This window comes from Chiloscyllium plagiosum, chromosome 36 (assembly GCF_004010195.1).
Source record: "Chiloscyllium plagiosum isolate BGI_BamShark_2017 chromosome 36, ASM401019v2, whole genome shotgun sequence".
Lineage (NCBI taxonomy): Eukaryota > Metazoa > Chordata > Chondrichthyes > Orectolobiformes > Hemiscylliidae > Chiloscyllium > Chiloscyllium plagiosum.
This window is the reverse complement of record NC_057745.1, coordinates 2,756,935-2,779,738: the sequence shown is the minus strand read 5'-3', so window position 1 is coordinate 2,779,738 and position 22,804 is coordinate 2,756,935. Positions and strand designations below refer to the sequence as shown.

The 22,804-nt window shown below is 44.6% G+C and overlaps 1 protein-coding gene across 18 annotated transcripts in view; it reads left to right on the top strand.

Annotated features, from left to right (window-relative positions):
- Window positions 1-22,804, top strand: part of LOC122540892 (transducin-like enhancer protein 3) — a 73,826-nt gene that overhangs the window by 9,970 nt on the left and 41,052 nt on the right. For 10 of the 18 annotated variants that reach the window (XM_043677157.1, XM_043677148.1, XM_043677152.1 and 7 more), the window contains exons 5-6: window positions 13,288-13,350; window positions 15,417-15,521. In XM_043677157.1, the coding sequence (XP_043533092.1) occupies window positions 13,288-13,350; window positions 15,417-15,521 (168 nt within the window). The remainder of the gene's footprint in view (window positions 1-13,287; window positions 13,351-15,416; window positions 15,522-22,804) is intronic. The other 8 variants (XM_043677158.1, XM_043677155.1, XM_043677156.1 and 5 more) reach the window with 1 other exon arrangement.

Sequence of the window (22,804 nt, the reverse complement as noted above, 5' to 3'; positions counted from 1 at the left end):
TCAGTGAGAGTAGGCTTCGTTCTGAGCTGTCCATTCCGTCCTAAATGGTGGAGACAGGCTGGCATTGCTCCAGGATTGTCTGTTCTGCAGACTTGCCTCACATTAGGATTTTTAAATTGTTCTTAACTGACTTGTTTATAATCTAAAACATCAAATGCTCCCAAAGAGGACAGTGATGACATATTTAATAGTAGCCATGATGTGGAGGTGCTGGTGTTGGACTGGGGTGGACAAAGTCACACAATACCAGGTTATAGTCCCAACGGGTTTATTCGGAAGCACTAGCTTTCGGAGCGCTGTTCCTTCATCAGGTAAGCTTCCAGATGAAGGTGCAGTGCTCTGAAAGCTAGTGCTTCCAAATAAACCTGTTGGACTATAACCTGGTGTTGTGGTTTTTAAAGAAAATATAGTAAGTGCTACCATTTTCAAGAATGATTGTAATAAATATTGATTTGGTGAAGGATATAAAATTCAACACTGACCTGAAAGTGGCATACAACAGCCTGTGTCCCCATATTTCCAGTCCATTGTTTGATCATGACACCCCCATTATCCTCTAGTCCTTGCTTTATTGCTGAGACAGGAAGAGACCGCTCCTTGTGTATTTTGGTGGGTCAGTGGTGCTGGGTATTGCTGATTGCACATAGTGGCACTTAGTTTCCAAAGTGAATCTTTTTTAAAGATTTTCTGATCCGTTTTTGTTGAGAGGATCTGTCATAAATTAATTAGTTTTGAACTGATTGCAGTCACTAAGATGGGAGATCTGCAACCAATTTGTGCACAGCAAGCTCCCACAAGAGCAACGTGACCAGTTAGCTTGTTTCAGTCATGCTAGTTTATGGGGCATAGTTACTAATGGGAATGTAGGAACAGTGTGGCTGCTGGGATGGGAGATCATGGGGACAATTCTATGATTTGTGAATCATAGAATCCTTATGGTGTGGATGCAGGCCATTTGGCCAATCGGGTATGCCCTGACCCTCTGAGGAGAATCCTACCCCATCCCTGTAACCCAGCATCTCTCATGGCTAATCCACCATGTTCCTGGTTACTATGGGGCAACTTAGCATGGCCAAGCCACCTCCCCTGTGTATCTTTGGATTGTGGTATGAATCCCATGCAGCCACAGGGAGAATGTGCAAACTCCACACAGTTGTCCAAGGGTAGGATTTGAACCCAGGTCCCTGGTGCTGTGAGGCAGCAGTGCTAACCACTGAGCCACCGTGAACTCCAGTGACTTGTGTACACAAAGTAATTCATTGCATAAAGTGCTTTGACATTTTTTCAGCATGAAAGGATATCTTTTATAGATGCGATTTATGGCTATTAATTGAAATGGTTGTTGGAGTCTCCTTAGCTTCAACAAACACTGCTCACTGCTTTGATTCTTTTCCCTTGTGGCATCATAAACACCAGCCACTTAAATGACATGTTTGCAAGAATTATTCAAGTGTATGTTCACTGGGGGGAGGGAGGGCTGTGCTCAGCTCATTTTTTCTCCCCTTTTCCTGTCCCTCCCCCACCCGTATGTATACTCTGTCTCACTTCTCAGTTCCTAATGATAGTGTAAGGTCAAATAGCTTTCACCATGCTTTTGACGGGAGTACTGAAGTGAGCACTTGAAATGGTGCTAGACAGCAGAAAGTGCTGATAATTGTGGAGCAGGAGTGTGACCACCAGTGCTCTGGGGCTTGTTTTTATTCACTTAATGGATGGTGTAGTGTAATGGGCCTTGCCAGCTCATGTTTTCTCTTCATTTTTAATCTGTCATTCGCATTGTTCATCCTCTCATTCAGACTGATGTGCACACGTATTTGTGGATCTGTGACACTGGCACACATCCTCTGGTTTCTAGTTAAATGCGAAGTTGCTGGTTTGGGTGGTCATCCAGGAATACTACTTGCTGTGACAGCTCCAAGCCACAGGAGTTGGTTTAATACCTTACAATCCAGATCTCTTCCTGGTGATCTTGTCAAATGACCTGTACGTGTCATCCCACCCAGTCCTCTCCCTTTCTCCCCCATTGCAATGCTCTTTTGAAGAACCTTTTTAAAGAGGAAGGAAATCTGTCTCTAATGCTTCAGTTTTTTTTAATTGTTCGCAGCAGGACATTGGAAATTAACATTAAAGGCCAAGAAACTGCAGGGTCATACTGGAGCCTTAGCAGCCCTCCTGGGCATACTTGCTGAGACTTTCCTCTTCTGCATCTTTTTAGAGTTTAGTTCGGACAAAGTTCTAGATTCTGGGAGCATCTTTGCTGTCGAGTAGCCTTTGCCTGATTCGGTCTGAACGAGGACTGGGTCGGAGCAAGTTACACTCGATGCTGGAATCAGAACTGTAAACAAAAGCTGCTGAGTTTAACATTGAGTCCAGATGACACTCTTTGCAGGTCTGGACTTGATGTTAGCCTGCTCTCTCTTCATGGATGCTGTTTGACCTAATGTGATCTCCAGCATTTTTTGTTTTTGGTTTTCAGTTCTGAAAGGGTTAAGTGTTTGCAGGAGCAGATTCCAGTCCTTTTTTCTTTGCCCCGAACCTTTTGTTTTACTTGTAAAGTATTTCTGGCATCACTGTGTCCCAGCCTTTTTTTCTCTCCTCTCTCCTCCATTATGTTTTGACAACAATGTCACCACAACATCTTTGAGAAAAATGTAACCTTGAGGTTGTTTTTGCTATTTTTTAATCTCCGTCCTTATCTCTCACCTGTTGCTGGCATTTACTTGTGGATAGCTTTCCAATCCTCTCCCTCTAACCAGCTGCTGGAACTATTCCACCCCACCCCTCTTTTTTTATCTGCCCCTCCCCCCCCCCCCACCACCACCCCAACCCTGGGTTTAAAAAAAAACACCCAGCCTGTTTGAAGCCATCGTCATCAGTGTTGGGGTGTGGGTGGGATGTCGTTGTAAAATTTGCTCCCTGTTCCAGTTTTGCTTCCTCCCTGTTGCAGTTGTCACCAGGCCAAGATTTGGTCAGTGGGGAGCATTAGTACGTCGTTGGCCCCCCCTGCCCCTCCCGGGGCGGTTTTTCATGGTAGAGTGTCTCTTTTCAAACTGGGAAGCTTGCACATATTGGTTGCAGTGCTCAACCTGCTATCAATTGCTGCCCTTTCCCTCACTAATCTAATCTGAACCCAATTGGATTTTTTTTTTGAGGACGATACTGTTGCTAGAATTATTTCCTCTCTGGAGACTGGAACAAAGAGGCTAAACTTACACCATGTGCTCCAAGTGTGGTGTCACCAAGACCCTGTACCTCATTACAATTGTCCCTGTTTTTGTGTTCCATTCCCTTTGCAATAGATAGCAACGTTCCAATTGTCTTCCGAATTGTGTGCTGTATGGATATCTATTTGTGTGCTGTATGGATATTGTGTGCTGTATGGATATCTATTTGTGTGCTGTATGGATATTGTGTGCTGTATGGATATCTATTTGTATTCCATGTTCCGTGATGCTCATTGCGCTTCGCACTTCAATTCTCCATTTAATAGAACATAGAAAGATACAGCGCTTTGGCCCTCGATGTTGCGCCGATCCAAGCCCACCTAACCTACACTAGCCCCCTATCCTCCATACTGCTAAAGTGGGTGAATTCATGTTTTTTTTTCTCCCCCATTTCCACCCCCCCCCCCCCCCCCCCCCGCAATTATACACCATCTGCCAACATCTTGTTCACTCACCTTAGCCTCACTCTATCCCTCTCTCCACCACCTTGACATCTTTCCTTCCCACCTCTCATGGTGTCATCGGTTATCCAATGTAATTTCGTTGCCCCGTGTAGAAGTACAGTGAAGAGCTTTTGCAATGTCTGTCTCCTTATAGTGACATCTTAGGTTCAATTCTTAGATACAGCAGAGGAATTAAAAGTAGTTGCATTACTTTAGAGTTGAAAAATAAGTTTTTAAAAATAGGACAACATTAGCCTTACTGAAATGGCACCCCTTTCAAGTAGCTACCGTGTGTTCAGTCCCTTTATCCAAATCGGGGGTAGAGATTGCCCTAGTACTGATCCCAGTGACCCTCCCAGGTTCTGGCTTACTCACTGCACCATGTTGCCTGATATGGGGGAGAGAGTGAGAGTGAATAATGTATTCAACCGCCCTGTTGTTTCAGATGAAATTTTAAAGAAAGATATTTGTAGCAAAGGATAGAGCTTGTTTTAAGCAACTTAGCCCAACACATTCCTCTCCAGTCTGCTTTCTCACTGAGGACTTGTTCCACTCGCTTATCGTGAAGAGTCAGATAGTGCCAGACAAAATATTGCAGATTATTGAATTTCGTTCTCCTGAATGTGGCTTTGCTGTCAAGGATGGTGTGTGTTATCAGTCCCTTACTTGCCCCAAGATCCATGTATTTGACTTGCATTTTGAGCTGATGTGGTTGGAGCAGCTTATTACAAAAGGGCAACTTGGGGAAGGAGGCTTGCTTCCTTAAAGAGCACAAGTTTCCTTCATCAACTATTAGGGTTTCTGTGACTCTGACAGCTTAACAACCACAGGGTTATCAAACTATTTGCATCATTGGTACTTGCGATGTTTTCAATTTGATATTTTCTCATCAACTCTATCCAGATTTTTTTATTGCACATCTCTCTGAGCAGATGGCGCTTGAATCCAGACCCCCTGGCTCAGATGTAGGGCACTACCACTGCACCAAAACAGCCCTACTCTTGCAATTTGACTATGATAGTGAAAAGATTTTGATTTAAGACTATGGCTGATTAATACAGAGAAAGCTACTTAAGCTGTTTGCCAGTCCCCAGTGTCAGTGAAACGGAACTCTGACTAGGAAAGTTTTTCATGTGTTCGGACTGTCTTAGGAGGATGCTGAAAAGCAATTTTGTGAATTTATTTCCAGCTTAATCTTTCTTTCAAAAGACTGAACTCTTGGGTAATGCATGCATATTTTCTTAGAATCCCTACAGTGTGGAAACAGGCCATTTGGCCCAACTAGTCCATAGTGACCCTCCGAAGAGTAACCCACCCAGACCCATTCTCCTACAGTTTCCTGACCCATGCACCTAACGTACACATCCCTGAACGCTATAAGCAATTTGGCATGGCCAGTTCACCTAACCTGCACACCTTTGGACTATGGGAGGAAACTCACGCAGACACGGGAAGAATGTGCAAACTCAACACAGACAGTTGTCCGAGGCTGGAATCGAAACAGTGTCTCTGGTGCTGTGAGGTAGCAGTGCTAACCACTGAGTCACTGTGCTGCTCTTCTGTTGCTGACAATATTGTGAGATATAGCCTGTGGTGCAATTTAAAGGTAAAACTTTTAATAAAATACTGCAGTATTAGCTTATTTGATAGCAGGACTTTTCAATGCTTGACACTTGGGGACTAGTTAAATTGGCGACAACAATGAGAGGTTGCAGGAAACACCAGGATCTAAAAACAAAAGTGTGACTTTCCAGGTGTGTGGAATCTGAAAGAAAAACAAATCCTAGCAATACTCAGCAAGCTTGATGATGTTTGTGAAGAGAGAAACCGAGTTCACGGTGTCCTTGACTGGAGGGAGAAAAATATTACACTGTTTCTCACCTGAGGCTGAACTGAATATTTCAGGCACTTTCTGGTTTGTACTTATCAGGTCATGTCGGACAGGAAGTTACTTTGCTGGTTTTTGGAGGCGGAACTTCAAATCATTTCCAGTTTATCCCAAAATATCCTCCCTCCATTTCAATATGGGATTTGTGGAATGGGTCCTAACATCCGTTTACTTTGATCACCTTTTTGGTTCTATTTAAGCTGGCAATGTTATTACTACCAGTTAGTATGTGTTGTGATATTAGCAAGGTGGGTAATGGTGGTGGGGCTGGTTATGTTGGGATTATGAAACAAACTGGGAGTCGGTGTGTGAATGGAGACTGGAGAAGCTTGGGGTTGTTCTTGGAGCACCAGAGGAGTTGGCAATTTAATCAAGGTGTTCGCAATTCTATACGATTTAGATACCAATTAACTGAGGCTGGTTTTTAACCTTGAAAATGTTTATGGTGGGTGACTAGAGAACGAGAGGTGACAGAAAGTAAACCCCTTTTACACCACTATATGTATGGCTGGAAGCAGGTGCCATAGTCGCTTTCTGAAGAAAATTGAATAGAATATTTTTAAGGGGAGATGTTTCCTGGAGACTGAAAGCAATTGGATAGCAGTTTCGAAGGGCCGGCACAGACCCAATGGGCCGAATGGCAACAGGGGTGCTTCCTGTGCTTTTTGATTCAATGATGGTGTCACCCGGAAGAAGTCTGTCAGAGAATGTTAGACCTTTCCGCTCTTCAGAGTCTGTGCCTTCTGGCACTGCACATTACTGAGGGAGCTTGTCCCAAGAAGAGTGTTGTCCATATCTGTCTTTTAAGGATGGTGTAGACAGACGGTGTTCGTCTTGACAGCCAAGTCTGATCCTGGTCTAAATCCAACTGCACACTTCCCTCTGGGATCACTGCTGTGCCATTGAATTGGAGGCTGAGCCAGATGCAGGATAAGCTTGTGGGATGTAGCTTGGTGAAATAACTCCACAGAGGCCAGTATCCTGTCACCAAGTCACCCCTTTATGTAACCATGAGCAATCCTTGACTTTAGTACTGCCTCTTCAGAGTCCACTGTGAGTGTTAGGGGACACCGTGTCAGAGAAACTATCTGTCAGCCAGGGCTCCCTGATTGGACCAAATTAGCAGACTATCAGGCAACTCATTGAGCTCCAGCTGACTGACCTTGTTACAATCACTACCCTTAGAATATCTTGAGGTGCTATCTAAATGCAAATAGAGTGCTGCTCCAATTATGCTTTCCCACTCCTGTAAATCTGTTCTGAATGTAACGAGTCATAACTTTGTGTGTTGCGATATGTGACGTTACCTGAGAAAGTGAAGCAAGATAAATTTGTCTGGGTTATGGTTGAGGGGGGGGGAGGTGCAGGGGGGGGGAGGTGCAGCATGGGGGAGGCTGTGTTGAAGAGTATAATAAATGGGACAGAAGCCTCAAGTTAGGAACCTCCTTTCCCCTCTTTGCCTGCTACTGCTGTCTGCTCACGTTATCTGCACTTAATTTGCAAAGTGGCTCCGATTAGCAGCTTAAACTCCAATTGAATGACCTGCGTTGGTGCATATTGAGCGGTTTCACAGACTGTTGTGGTCAAAGAAAGATGCAATTTACATAACGATCTCTGGGACTGGTTCTCATGTAGCCATAGTAACGGGAAAGATGGATTGAGAATTATTCTTGGCTAAAATTACCATTGCTGTTCTGAGTGGTGTGTTTTTGCCACTGAGGTCTCTGAGTATTATTGTGAGGTGTAAAGCTTGGTAAGATCCACACTCTGCTAATTTGGACTTTGTGTTGTGTGTCAGACTTTTGGTGACTGACTATTCAGATGTGTTTTCAGAGCCCACACTTATCTTGAGTTGGGTTGAGCAAACAAAACCCCTGCGGTTCACTGCTGTCTAGTTATGGTATTTGTAGGTGGTAGGGCAATGCTTGAATTTAGTGAGCATATGGTCCTGCAGCAAAGGGATCAGGCAAGTCAATTGCATCGTAACTGGCTGATTGGAATCATTTGTCCAGCCCAAGACTCTGTGCAAAACCCGTGTCTAACAAAAATCTATCAATCTCAATTTTAAAATTTTCAAGTGATAATGATGCAAGGCTGGTTTGAACAGATGGACTGCAGAATTTGATGACTCTGAAATAGTATTTGCATCTGCGCTGCAGACTCGTTCTGTCTGGCAAGGTATCATTTTTCTCATTTTTTTTTTTGATTTCCCCCCCCCCCATCCCCGTGTACATATGCTTACAATCTGAACATTAATGAGGTTTTTTTTTTAGATTTTAACCTGTTGTAAGTAGAGAACTCCTTTTTCCATATTAAAATTGGGGGTGGGGGTGCAGGGGTCAGGAGGAGAAAAAGAAACCACTGTCATTTTGTTTCTGGATAAACAGAATGCAACCTCCCAGTTTCAAATGGAAAAGAGGTTTCAAGTCTCTGTTTAAACACACATACCTGGCCAGCTGAAAGTAACTGCGCTGTGCTGAGTCGTGGTTAACTGTAACCCACTAAGACTTTCCATAACAGGCTAATAACTGTTAATTTTTGCTCCATCCCACTTGGGAACAGGTTTTTTTTACTCATTCACTGGATGAGGGTGTCACTAGGTAACTGCCGGCTGGCATGGGCAATAAATACTGATTAAGAGTCAACCACATTGCTGTGGGTCTGGAATCACATGTGGGCCAGGCCAGGTAAGGACATTAGTAAACCAGATGGGTTTTTCCAACAATTGACAATGGATTCCTGGTCATCACAGACTCTTGATTCCAGATTTTTATTGAATTCAAATTCCACCATCTGCCATGGCAGGATTAGAACCTGGGTCTCCAGAGTTGGGCCTCTGGGTTAAGAGTGCAGCGTTTTAATACCACTTGGCCATTGCCTTCCTCTTGAAGGGATTCCCACCTGCATCTGTTGGTCTGTGGGTGTGCCTGTCTGGAATTTGGCCCCTGCTGTAGAGAAGGTTGCTGTGGTCCTCAGCAGTGTCACTAATTCCTTGGGTGAGCAAAGACTCCAATGCCGTGACAGCGTTTCCTTTATCTCCACAATACCCTTGTGCTAGTGGGTTCTCCATCCCTGCCACTCTCTGGGTGAATAGAACCTTCTTCTGAATCCTCGACTGAACTTGCTACTAAACAGCACAGAGGGGAAAGAGCTTGTTGCTGTGGTCACATTGGCTGCCAGGTTCAGGGAGAATGTGAGGACCGCAGATGCAGGAGAGTCTCAGTGTGGTGCTGGAAAAGCACAGCAAGTCAGGCTGCATCTGAGGAGCAGGGGAGTCGATGTTTTGGGTGTAAGAAATGTGTTGGGGGTGTGGGGTGTGTGGTGTTAGGTTGGAATGGATGGAAAGGAAGATGGACAGGTCAAGAGGGTGGTGTCGAGTTGGAGGGTTAGATGGGGGAGAGGGGTAATGAGGAAACTGGTAAAACCGACCTTGCTCCCGTGTGGTTGGAGGGTCCCAAGGCAGAAGATGAGGCATTCTTCTTCTGGGCTTTGATTTGATGGAGGAGGCCCAGGACCTGCATGTTCTTGGCAGAGTGGGAGGGGGAGTTGAAGTGGTCAGCTATGCAGCGGTGGGGTTGTTTGGTGCATTTGTCCCAGAGATGTTCTCTGAAACGTTCCGCAAGTCTGCATCCTGTCTCCCCAGTGTACAGGTGACCGCATCAATAGCAACAGACCAAGTAGATGAGGTGGTGTGTGGGTGTGCAGGAAAATCTCTGCTGGATGTGGAAGGATCCTTTGGGGCCTTGGATAGAGGTGAGGGGAGAGGTTTGGATGCAGACTTTTCACTGGGCAGACTTTGCCCAGCTCTGCACTGTGACACAACAGGGGAAGCACTTAGTCAGCTATAAAGCATTTTTAGAATGATTAGATTCGATTCCTACAGTGTGGAAACAGGCTCTTCAGCCCAACAAGTCCACACCAACCCTCCGAAGAGTAACCCACCCAGACCCATTTCCCTCTGACACTATGGGCAATTTACCAAGGCCAATTCACCTGCCCTGCACGTCTTTGGACTGTGGGAGGAAACCGGAGCATCCGGAGGAAACTCACCCAGACACTGGGAGAATGTGCAAACTCCACACAGTCACTCGAGGCTGGAATTGAACCTGGGACCCTGACATTGTGAGGCAGCAGTGCTAACCACTGAGCCACTGTGCTGAGGTTATGAAAGATGCCATATAAATACAAATGTGGAGGGCCTGAATACCAGGAATCTGTCATGAGTTAATGCTGTGGACTTGGCTTGCTTCCTAGTTCCACCAGGTGGGGTATGCTTTTGGTCAGGCAGTGATAGGCACATGCCCTCCATGTGTAGAGTCTCTCCCTATACAGACATACGTTAAAATGCTGAGTGCTTTCTTGTGTTGTTTTGTAAAGTGGATTTTTTGTTTTTTATTTGCAATTGTTTGGCATCTGTGTCGTGTGGGGATTGCAATGTTGAACCACCAGAAAACCTGGAGGCCAGTGGACAGGAGTGACTTGTGAACTGTCCCTCTGTCTGAAAGTGGTTGGTCACTTCGAGAATCCCCAGAAAGATGCAGTGGGGGAAAAAAATTCCATGACCATTTTAAAAACACCACTTTACTTGAGTAGCAGTTGTAGGGCTCTTAATTTACAAGTTGATTAACAGGAAGAACTCTTTTCCCCCCCCCCGCCCACCCCATCATTTGATGCATTGGGAGTGTAAGGAATGTAAAAATTGTCAACGTCCCCAAAGTCTCAACGTACATAAAATATTGTAATAAAGGTTTATAATATAATTATTTATAAATTTCACTCTAAAGCAGAGGAGAATGGGTTTTAGTTGAAGGGTCAAACATTTTTTCTGTTCAGTGGGTCTAGACAATATTCCAAGCAAATTATATGATTTTAAGCTAAATGAGTAAACTAAGCTACTGGTGAGATAATTGTTCAATCCTCTCTACCAAGTTTAACATATTAGTTCAGTATTTCAGACAAAATCCACAATGTGCTGTTTAGCAGAGTAGAATTAGCAAATGGCACTAGGTCTGATTTGGGATATCTGTACAGTGTGGATGATTTGGACCAATAAGACTGTTTCCATGCTGTATGATTGATTCTTGTTGAAATAAGAGGGGGAAAAAAACTTCCCACCCTCCATTTGACCCATCGGTGCAACCTCACTGAGCTGGCTAAGCCTGATGGAGCAGCCTCCGCTTCATTTATCCTCCTCTGACTGACTCTCAGCCCCTTTGTGAAAGTTAGACAGCTGAGAGGCACGGACTGGTTTGAGAGCATCTGCTCTCTTCCGTTGGGGTTGGGGGGGGGCTACACTGATACACTGAGACATGGTGCTGAGGGACCTTCTCAAACTGGGGCATGGCAAGGTGAAGCTCAGTGAAGAGTTGGTGAGCTGAGAACAGCTTTGGTTGTTACTTGCATTAAGCCTACTTTAAGATTCAGTTTTGGTGACATCCTGTCCTGGTGGAGGTTTACTGAGGGGGTCAGCATGTCCTTGGGTGGTGGTGCCCGAGGGAGTTCTGTGTTCAACATATCAATTACCTAAAGAGTAGCACAATCCCAGCCTAAAGGTGGACAGCTTCCTCAGTCTACGCCAGCCTCCTCCTCTGTCTCTATCTTGTGTTTTTTTTCCCTCTCTTTTTCTCAGTCTGTGTCTCTCTCCTCACCATCACTCCCCCTTTTCATGTGGAGCAGGCCTTGTGAACTGATATGTTTACATCTTCTATGTTATTGGTCTGTTCAAACTGTCTTTGACTTCAGAAGTCTGCTGTACTCCTGATCTTTATGCTGGAGCCCACAGAGAATGCTGAAGGTTGGATTTGATGTCGTTTTGACAGCTGTTTAACATCAAAGACTACGTGCAGGTTTAGTGATAGAGGGAATAGGAACATCTACCATGGTGATTGTCTCTTAATGAAACTTCAGATGTCTGTGAGCTGAAATGTACAAGAATAATCCTTTTGAACTGTTTAGTCAGGTAATCGTTCCCTTTCAGTGTACAGGTACTTGTGAAATTTATGGTGTGTAAGGAATGTGTTCAGCAGTGACTGTTTCACGTAGTCAGGAATAAATGTTTCCTTAGCATAGGAGCTTTGCGATTGCTGAAGTATTTTTGCTTTACTGGCCTTGTTTTCTAAGTGAGGGCTGACCATGAGGGAGATTGTTAATAGAGCTGCATAAGGTGCAGCCTGTGATTTGTTTGGATGGCAGACTGTGTGCTTAATTGGGCAGCGTGGAGAATTGCGTTCAAGCAACTAGAACGAGAAGAGCAAACCTCTGTGTATTTCAGAGCACTTGGACTGTGCCCGAAGTGTTCTCTAGTGCCTTGTTTAACATGTTGGGCTAAAGTACAATCCCTTTTGAAAGCTCCTAATTCAGTAAAGCAATCTCCAATCCCTGTTGTAGGCTTGTCTCATCTGAGCTAGGAAGTCTCCGGTTCCTGTCTTCTGAGTGAAGAGGCAGAGATGCAACAAAATTGATGCATTATGTACCTGCAGTGCTGACTTGTTCCCATGGCAACGTGCTTGTGGGCCATAGTCAAGGAACGCGGGCTCAATCTCCCCACCATTTTCTGGTCATTCTATCCCTGTTGTAGGCTTGTCTCATCTGAGCTAGGAAGTCTCAGGTTCCTGTCTTCTGAGTGAAGAGGCAGAGATGAAACAAAATTGATGCAATCTGTACCTGCAGTGCTGACTTGTTCCCATGGCAACGTGCTTGTGGGCCATAGTCAAGGAACGTGGGCTCGATCTCCCCGCCATTTTCTGGTCATTCTGGTTAAACCTCTATCGCGATTTCTGGTGGCTGTTGGGAATTACTGGCTTTTTTTTTGCCAAGGATTGGTCCTGGTGTGATGGTGAGCAGCCAATATCTATAGGCCTTAATGGTCTCACCACTGTACAGGAGTGTGCGGGAAGTTAGGCTGAAAGTTGAAGATTATCCATCAAGTTGTTTGAAGTGTAGGAAAAGCTGGAAGTGTTTGAATGATTTCTGTTTGTTTGTAACTTGAGCAGCAGCTTTTTTGATCCAGTTATTGCACTTTGTATAACTGAGATTAAATAGAAGGGATGAAATCCTGCTTTGGATGGTGTGTGGAGGTGGTTTTTCTTTTTAATGGATATATGATTATTAAATGTGACTCAGATCTTCCTATCTCCAAATGATCAGACACTAGTCCTGAAAGATACACTGTGATCACTTCCAAGCAATTACCATGTGGGACTTCAAAGTTTAAACCCCATGTAGGCAATGACCTGGCATCTATAACTCTCTAAGTCTCCAGCTCTGAATTAGAGTTGGAGCCTTCAAACTGACTTAGCTGATTCAGGAAAAGTTTTTAAAGGAATTTTAAAACCAATTTTAACTCCTGGTCAAGTGTAAAACTGACCCTTCTTATTCTGACACACTTACCCCAATAAATTACACTCTCGTTGATTTGCCATCATCTGCTCTCTTGCACAGTCGTTCTCTCTTCCCCCAGTTACTGCTGTAAAACTGGATGTGACTTCTCTGTGAATGGGCATGCACCGTGTTTCTCATGGACACTGACTCCTGCTTGGCTGTTGTTATTGGACACAGTCGCATTCTGTGATATCGTTTCAATAAGTAGTTAGCTCCATAATGGTGTTATCTCCCCCTGCCTCTTTGCTTTGTGTTTGTCATCTGCTGATGCCATGTGGTTCTGCAAAACAGTTTGTTTGAAATACTAACCAAAGATTTTTTATCTCTCTTGTTTCCTTTTTCTCCTGCTCAGACTGAAATTGCCAAAAGGCTAAACACGATCTTGGCACAAATCATGCCATTTCTTTCACAAGAGGTAAGTGGTCCTGCTTGATCTTCCAGTTCCTTGCTATTCACTGCTTTGTATGAGAGTACTGAAGCTGAAATGTATCCAGTTTGTATTCAGTACATGTCACGAGAAATCTTTCCTGTCTCTTTCATTGAAACACCATCTCTTCAGTATCGCCTATACTGACCACCTTATTCTGTTATTATACCCCACTCCACAAAAGGCTATTCCGAACGGGAGTATTCCAGATCCCAGTGCTAGTGTGATCTGAATGGGTAACCTCTTAATTACCCCACTTACATGATGTTGTCTTAATGGAGGAATGCTGTGCAAATCTGTCTATGCTCCATCCATACAGGCACATGTCAAAATTTAAACCCTGGCTGTGAACTATCTGCGGTTGAAATAGAAGAAAGTTTGCTGGTGTGGAAGGATCCAACCAGGGAGCACGAGTTAGATTGGCCAAGTTCTGGATTTTCTCTTGGTTATGTTGGCATGCCCAGGTTAACAGTTGGTCAATGCTGTTACAATGCCCACTCCATCCTAGCGTAGGAATGGCTCATTCAGTACCTTGTGTCTTTTTTGCTCTCCTTCTACTCTGCTGCATTTTGTTTGCCCCCTGTTTTCCCCATGCTCCCGATATCCTGGTCTAACAAAAGTTTGTCTGTTTCAATCCATATTTGCAATTGGAGGATCTATAGGTCATTCTTCTCAACATGATGGTTGCGTCCTTGTACAACCCTGTGTAGGAAAATTGCACATTAATGTTTAAAGTGATGGCGATGTAATCGCGTTAAAGTTACAACTAAAAGTTTGCACTTTAGAAACAGCATTCCCAATTTGTCAATGGCGTTACAGCAAATTAGTGTTAATGAAACGCACGTTATGGCAAAATGGCCTGTAATTCCAACTTGCCATCATTCTGAGTTTGAACTGGAGAATTTCGTTGGCCTTCAATGGTGGGCTATTCATGACCTCTATTAACTCCCCACCCCCATTTCTGACCCAGGCTTGTACACTGCTGATTGGTGGTGTCTCTGTTGATTGAACAATGGTTCCTCAACATATTTCTGATCACCATTCTCACTCTGTTAAAGATTAGAGCAGAGGAAAACCAGTCCCTTGTGTGAGATTCCCACTGTCTGTAACTGCTCCCACCTCCACGCTGCAGGCTGCGCCGATCAGACCCTGCATGGTGCGTGGGCTGCATTACCCTGACTGTGGGGAGGTGCAGCCTCTTCTGAGCTGGCAGCTACAATCCTAAAGCTGCTCAAAGACCCTCTAACATGCTGCCCTCTGAAGGTTTGTCAGGAATTTGGAGGGGGTGGGTTCTCCAGTTGATATTCCCTGACACTCGTGGCCCCCAAAAAGACAGGATTATTTTCCCAGTGTCTGTGCGGTCAGTGGAGGATAGTTATGTAAATAGTGTGTAAAATTGATCCTAGTCTTATCTGAAAATGCAATCTTTAGGCATGGAGTAGAGAAATTACCCAACATCTCCTTCTGAGCAGGTCTTGTGAGATGAGAATCTCTATCGAGTGGGAAGAGGCCATTAAGTCCACTGAGTCGCTACCAACCCTCCAAAGGGATCCCACCCAGACCCACCTCATTCCTGAAACCCTGCATTTTCCGAGGCTAGCCCATCCAGCCTGCATATCCCTGGAAACTATGGGACAATTCAGCATAGCCTTTCCACCTGACCTGCACATCTTTTGGAGGCAACCCATGCAGACGTGGGGAGACTGTGTACAAACTCTACAAAGACAGTCACCTGAGGTTGGAATTGAACCCAAGTCCCTGGTGCTATGAGGCTGCAGTGCTAACCACTGAGCCACTGCAGCACACCGTGACTGATATTGTTCTGGTTCAGCCTATCTCTTGCTGGTGTCTGATCAGTCCAAGCTGAATTGAGTTAGTGTTTATTGGACAGCACTAGTTGAACACCACCTGCTGTTCAATCTTTTTTTTAAAATGTGGTTTCACCTTGTTTACCTCCATCTTAAAAAAAGAAATTGAAACTGCATAATTCCTGGATGTTTTTTGAATGTGTTTCTTCTCTTTCCCACTTCCTGATTCTCCCCTCAATCTCTCAGCATCAGCAGCAAGTGGCACAAGCTGTTGAGCGTGCCAAGCAGGTGACTATGACGGAACTAAATTCGATCATCGGGGTACGTGGAGTTCCCAATCTGCCTCTCACAGTGTGTACACTCTCCTTTATTATTACTTGACAGTATTGAAGAGTAAACTAATACATTTGGCCTGTTGAAAGGACGGTGGTGCTTTAATGATCTGTAACAAAGACTATCTTTAATGAAACAACAAAAATCAAAAACTGCTGTTTGCCAGCAGTAAATGTTGGCACAGCCTGTGTGCATAATTATAAATCTGCACTGGCTGTTCAATCCATTGTCCAATTAAAAGCCTCCCTCTCATTGAAAGTTTTTATTTAAAAGGGATAGATGGGCCAGATGGAAGAATGTTTCCCTGATTGTAGTGTCTTGAACTAAGGGCACAATTTGGACTGAGATAAATTGTTTTCATTCAGGTTGTGAATCTTTGGAATTCTCTCCCCCAGATGGCTGTGGAAGCTCAGCCTTTCAGTCTGTTTAAGGTAGATTTTTACAGACTGAAAATGTAGTGGAATATGGCAATAGGGGACAAAAGCATTGAAGTGGCTGATTGAGAGCAGACCCAATGGGCTGAATAACCTATTCCTGCTCTTGTGTTGCTTCCAGTTGCTCCCACACCTCTCCTCCTCAATGTATCTGTCCAGTCCACAACATCTAGAGTGGTGGAATTTGAACCTGGGGGTTACCTGGGCCTCTGGATTAACAGTCCAGTGATAATACCAAAAGGCCATTGTCTCCCTTTAAGAAAAGAGGTGTAGCTCATGTGGTATTGGAAGATCCAAAAGGCATTTATTGTAGCTCATTAACAAGTACAAGTATCATACATGGGCACATCAGTGCCAAGGCTATATTAAGCAATTTGGTTACAACAGAGCAGCATGCTTTCAGCAGTCAGTTAGGATGGAAACCTGCTTTTTCCCCCCAACCATTCTTGGGTCACATCTTCTGTGAGATTCACGAGCATATCCCTTTTTAAAGGGGTACTGTCACACTGTCTCTTAAAGGGTATGCCCGTTATCCTAACACAGCAGTGCTGGCAGTACCTGGAGGAGATCACTGCAGAGCGTTAGAGAGAGTTCCTTTGATCTTAGTCACCTACAGTATGAGACTAAGCTTTGTGAAGTAGCAGGTTTGCAACTCCTGGTTTTAGGTCATTGATGTTTAGCTGTACTCTGAAGCCCCTAACAATTTCCACCAACTGAAATGAGTGTTTGTTTTGGAGGGAGAGAGGGGGCAGGGTTGCAAAGCTAAACCCATTGCTTGGCAGATCAAGTTTTGCCTTGAATCCTGTTCCATTTTATTAAAAACCTGATCACTAGGTCTGGTGCCTTTTTATTAAAGAGTTGTCGCTCACCCTCCTTTCAAGTTGTGACTGCACAATTGGCTCTGACAATGTTGTATTTTGATGCAAGTCGCTATAGAAATTAATTGGGTTAAATTAGTGTTTAGCACGTCTAATTAATGGTTTCAATGGTGTGTGACATTGCAGCAACTGGAGATATTTGACGTGAAAAGACTCTGGTGGCTGTCAATGAAGATGCTAGAGGGGGTGGAAAGGGGTTTAACACAACATGATCCGCTAAGTGTTGGAGATGTGAGCAAGGGTGTAATCAGGAAAAGGAGAAATCCAAAGCCTCAGACACGTACTTTGCTTTAATCTTTTCTTCTGATGCATAAATGAATAAACTACCTTCAGACACTCCACCCAACTCCTGAAGACAAATTGATCTGGTCTCCTCTTGGATGCTTTATAAAAGATTTTTTTTTCCCTTCTTTCAAAAATGGCAAGATGTATAGGAGGCTTCAGAATAAAGAGGCCACAGTTTGATTAGCCTCCTCCTTTTTTTTGTGTGTGGGAGAGTTGAGGCCAAGAGATGGGTCGTGGCAGCTGGAGGCAGATATTGGAATTCAATTAAGGCAAATGAGTTAGGCCTGTGACCCCATTTTTGAGGTAATTGCTTCCTTGAATCTGGCTGAATACAACTGTTGGGCTGTCATTAAAGCAGGCAGCCAGTCAGCTTGTCTGATGAACCGTTGCAATGATGGAATTATGGGCAATCAAGGAGCGCCTCTACTGTGGTTGTGTTTGTGTGTGTGTCTCTCTCACACGCTGCAGTGTTGTTCAGGCATGGCCTTTTTTTTTGTCTGTCCTAAGAAAACGGAGGCTTGATTTGATTGGGGGGTGGGGGTGGCAGGAGGCACCTGGGTGTAGGGTAACAGTCTCCCCTCCCCCACCCCCTACTCCCCGACAAAAGGCCACTGGTGGTCTCTACATTAATGGCCAGCCAATCCAGTTACTTTATGGTGCAGGATGTGCTCTGTGCTGCCTGTGGCTATGAGCAGGATGATGGGGCGGCACCTTTTTATTCTAATGTTCTCTCCTCCTGACGGTTCTTGGATTAAGGCAAGTTTGTTGTCAGATGCAGGATCCCGCTTCTGCGGTTTTGTTTTAAATGGTTTGTCTCTGACTGCTTCTGGTTAATGTTCTCTTGCTTTCAACTCCTCCAGTCTCCACAGTCGTGGGAAGTGTTACCTACCAATCATCTTTGGGAAAGGACAGGGAGCAAGGGTTTAATTTTGCCTTACAGCCCTCACTTGTGAATTTGAGCCAATGTGTTACCTTCTGAAACCCCTTTTTTTTTAAATTAAGTCGCTCTCTTGCTCTCTCCCCACACGTGTTCAATAGTTTATTTTGTGATTATCTCCTTCTTCTGGATAAAGTATGTAAACAGCCTGGCCTTTGGAATAATTTGCTATAACTGTCTGTTCCCAGTTGTGATTAAGAAGTTTATAACATAAACTGTCCCCTCAATGTTTGGGAGTGAAGGTGGAAAATATTCAGAATTGCAAGGTTTTGATGGGAGCACTTATCATGTATGTAAGGCTTTGCTTTTTGAATGTTTTATATTTAAAAAAAATATTTGTGTTTGAGAAGCTCTGATCTCTGTCTCTGGGTCAGTAACTCTGCCCCTGCAGTCTCCAAGGCCAGGCACTGTCTCCTGTCTCGGTGAGATGCTACTGTGCGAAGGATTGTCCTCTTTTTGTGTCTGGAACTTGTTAACAAATAAAAAGGCCTCCTGGCTGATATATAATACCATTTGCAGGCATAAACAGTCTGGACAAGTTGTCCTCTAGAGTTTTACTTCCTCCCTCTAAATTTAATCTTCAAACAGCAAAACTCTCAGCATCATTTTCCAGCAGAATGAACAGGCACAGATTTTCACTCTTTCATCACGGGTCATTTCACAATGATGCTCATTGACGCTTGCTGACCTAACTGAGATCCCAGTCAAACTCCATTGTTGCTTTTAATGCTCTGGGGTTTTTCCCCTGTTCCCTCGGTTACTGTGGGATGTTCACCTCCCTCCACTTTATCTCTGCCCATTGGAAGCAGGCACTTTGTGTCAGTAAATCTCCATCTCTGGTGCCTTAGTTTTCGTGAAGGGCCTGCAAGAATAGGCCTGTACCACCCTTCTGTTCAATGGTGGCTGATCTTAACTTTAACTTTCCTCCTTTAGATTCCCTGATTTATTCTTTTTTTTCTCTTTCTTTTTTGACTCTTTCCAACATGTTCTGATCTATTGCTGAAATCTTCAACAGAGCCCCCTCCTCCAGCCTCAGCACTTTCTGCTGTGCTTGGGGGAAAGAGTTAATGATTTCCTCACCCTGTAAATGAGGATGGTTTTCTGTTGTCACTCTTGGATTTTAGCTTGGCACTCCATTTCATATTTAGATTCCCATCCAAACCATATAATAGCGAGGGATAAACTATTGGCTCACTTTACCCAAAAAGATGTGAATTATGTTGCTGTTTAATTTTCTACAGCCCTGTGAGTGAGAGCTCAGTCTGAGACCGTGCCTTACGTTTAACCACCTTGGCCTTTTCAGTTTTGTTGAAACCATTCTGCGGTCTAGAGAGATTTCCCCTGCATGTCAGTGATGTATAAAAGGCACCTCTTAATTGTAATGGTCACCAGATGTCTGCCTGACTGTAAAACAGACCATTCCTGCTGAGAGAAGATCCCAATGTGTGCTGCGCTGGAGGTGAATTTGTGGGATCGGACACTAGCCAAGTCGTTCCTCTTGTTTCTGAGGTAGAACGTTGTACGTTATAATCCCGGGAAAGAGACAGGAAGAACCATCCAGACAGAAGCCCCAGGTGTCTCTATGGGGGGGGTGCTGCCCTGTTGGAGGAGCTGTCTTTGACATATTAATCAAACGAAGACTCCTCTTGTATCCGTGTGTGTGGATATATGGAATATTGAGGCACGATATTAAAGAAGAGTGAATGAACTTATGCCTGATACCCTGGCCAATCATTACCCCTCAATCAACGCCATCTTTTAAAAGAGAGGGCTGATTATTTGGTCATTATCGTCTGGCTGTGCCCAGGTTAGCTGAGATTCCAACGACCCCACACTGCTGCAATGCTTCAGAGTTCAGGAGTCCATGTCGGACTTGAAATGTTATCTCTGCTTTCTCTGCACAGGTGCTGCCAGACCTGCTGAGTTTCTCCAGCAGTTTGTTTTTGTTTTAGATTTCCAGTATTTGGAATTCTTTGTTTTATTCTAGTGGGTTTATTGAAAATAATTGTTTCATTCCTATAGTTGAAACACAGAGGAAAAAAAAGTAGCAGGAATAGGCCAATATGAACGTGACTGATCATCCAGCTTAGTCCCCTGTCCACTTCCCCATATCCTTCAGTCCCTTTAGTCCTGAGAATTATATCTAAATCCTTCTTGAAAGCGATCAGTGATGTGGCCTCAGTCGTGTTTTGTAGCAGAGCTTTGTGGGGGAAGAGAAGTGGGACAATTTAAGCAGAGAGGGATCTGACCATGATGATCAGGTTTTTACAAGTCTCAACTGGGGATTGAAGAAGCCCCTTTTTAATGACTCTTTATTCTCCTGCAACCCCTCCCCTCCCCCAAACCAACCACCCTTCATGGAGGGAAATTGGGAGGGGGGAGTGGGGGAGCTGGTGTGTGAAGGTGTGTTGGCTTGATTCCATGTAATAGTCACTGAAGTGATGGTTTATAGATGGCCTTGGAGGAGGTGCATGCAGGATGACAGCACACGTCCTGAGGGTTTGACCCCTTTCCAATGAAATATTGAGGGGAGCATTGCGGTGGTGGCTATTACATAATCCTATCACCTCCTGGTGACCCCCAACCAAACCTCACCTGCCTTTGCTCACCTCCCACATCCATCCTTGTTTCCCACAGTCAATTGGAAAGTGAACAGACTGTGATTAAACCTAGGTTCCCAATTGCATTTTTAAACCAGATGACTGAAAATTAGAAAGTTCCTTCAGAGATGTTTTTCTTTACCCATTAGTGTTACTAGCTGCAGTGCCCAGTTCTTAGTTTCTGGAGTGTTGGCAGCCCAGGCTCCGATCACTTCTCCATAAGTTGTGAACCTGATGTTTCTGTAACCATTTTGCCGTCCTCTCTCTGGGCATCCAAACTCAGCACAACAAGCAAACCTTAAGTACTCTCTCTTTGCTCCCTGACACTTTTACTCTTCGATAGAATGATTGAATCTTCCAAATCCAACACGCGAATGTAAGGAATAGCTGCTGGCGTGTGCCATTTGGCCCTTCCAGCCTGCTTCAACATGCAACGGTGTCATGGTTGACCTTCCACCTCCATCCCACACCCCCTTGTTGACCCCAGCTTTCCCAAAAACGACTTCCCATTGGGTGCCTGCAATCTGTCTACTCCTGGTTGGAGGATACTTGACAACAGTGTATTCCTCCCGATGTCTCTGGGGTAGAACACTTTGGAGGATCTCGATGAAGAAAGTTCTCATCCTGGGTCAGCTATGCCGGGCTCTCTGTGACCCGATGTTTTATATTCCCTAGATGGTGGTAACAACCACAGTATCTACTTATCAAACTGCTTTGATACGTTTTTATAAATAAGGGTAAGGCCACAGCAGATTAAGCTGTCTACCACTTGCCTTGTAATCTTGATCTCCTTATCCTCAAGAGGACATACTTGCCATTGGATGGAGTTAAATGAAGGTTCATTATTGGCTTCCTGGGGTGACCAGAGTCAGCCGGCACTCTTGGGTTTAAAAGGATGGGATGTGATTTGATGGAAACCGATTTTCTTGGTGAGGGTGACGGGCGGAAAAGCTGCTTCCCTCTGACTGGACACCCTTGAGCTGGATTGTGGGGTGGGAGGTGTTCATGGTTACTGGATAAAAGGCTGCTCTATTTGGGAATGGAATTCTTGCTGAGGTTTGGGAATCTTTGCAATCCTCTCTCTTACACGATGACGCTGCACCATCTTTGAGTAGATTCTCTAATGAGGTTAAGGGAGTTGGCAAGAAAGTGGAGCTGCTGGTGAAGACCCATCGTGATGTTGAATGGTGGAGTGATTCTGATGGAGTTGAATAGCCCTCCCTCTCTCTTTCCCCCCCCAACCCCCCCGACCAGTTTTGAAGATGGATGAACCAGTGTTGGAGATGAGAAATACTCTTGCTGCAGCAAGTTGGTGTGATCTGGAACAGGTGGTAGACGCACAAAGATGGAGTAATCCAAATGGAATCGGATAAATACTCCAGGACCATGGGGAAACATCAGGAAGGAAGTGAAATGAGTTGAAGAGCTGGCAGAAGGCATAATGGCCTCCACTTCATGGATGGTAGGATTGTCAGATTTGTCTCTCTCTCTTATCCCAATTAGATTGTATTAACACCTGAGAGAGCAGTCCCCATACAGCATGGTTTTAATCCTTGGTGGAATGTGGGTGTTGCTGGCTGGGCTGTCATTCCTCGTCCAGTCTCACCTGCCCTGCAGGAGGTGCTGCTGAGCTGCCTCTCTGAACAGTTGTGATTTTGACCCAGTGCCAGTGAAGGGACGGTGAGTGTGTTCCTGATCAAGATGGTGAAGATATGACTGAACATTGTAGTGGGTGTTCCGGTCTTTGTGCCTCATCCCTCGCAGCGCGATGCTTCAACTCTTTTTACAGAAGCAGCTTCCAATTTCAGTTGCCAAAACAAAATCACTGGCTTCTTTCCCCCTAAATGCTCCGTGGTTTGTGCAAGCAACCCCCCCCCCCCCCCCCCACCCTTCCCTGCCTTGGGAAGTGAGGAGAATATCGAACCCCAGCTGAGATGCTTTTCATGGTTAAATAAACCAAGCAAGGCAGTCAACAGCACGTTCACAAACTGTGGTGTGCATTACCATTTCATAAGTCAATTGTTGTTTCTAATCTCTAAACAAACCAAACACATGATAGCTCTCTCGCTAATGGGTTGCCATCTGAATCGAGTGGGCCATTTAGAAAATTAGCACCAAAGTTCAACTGAGGCACTGACCTGTTATTGAAACAGTAATTGCTCCATCT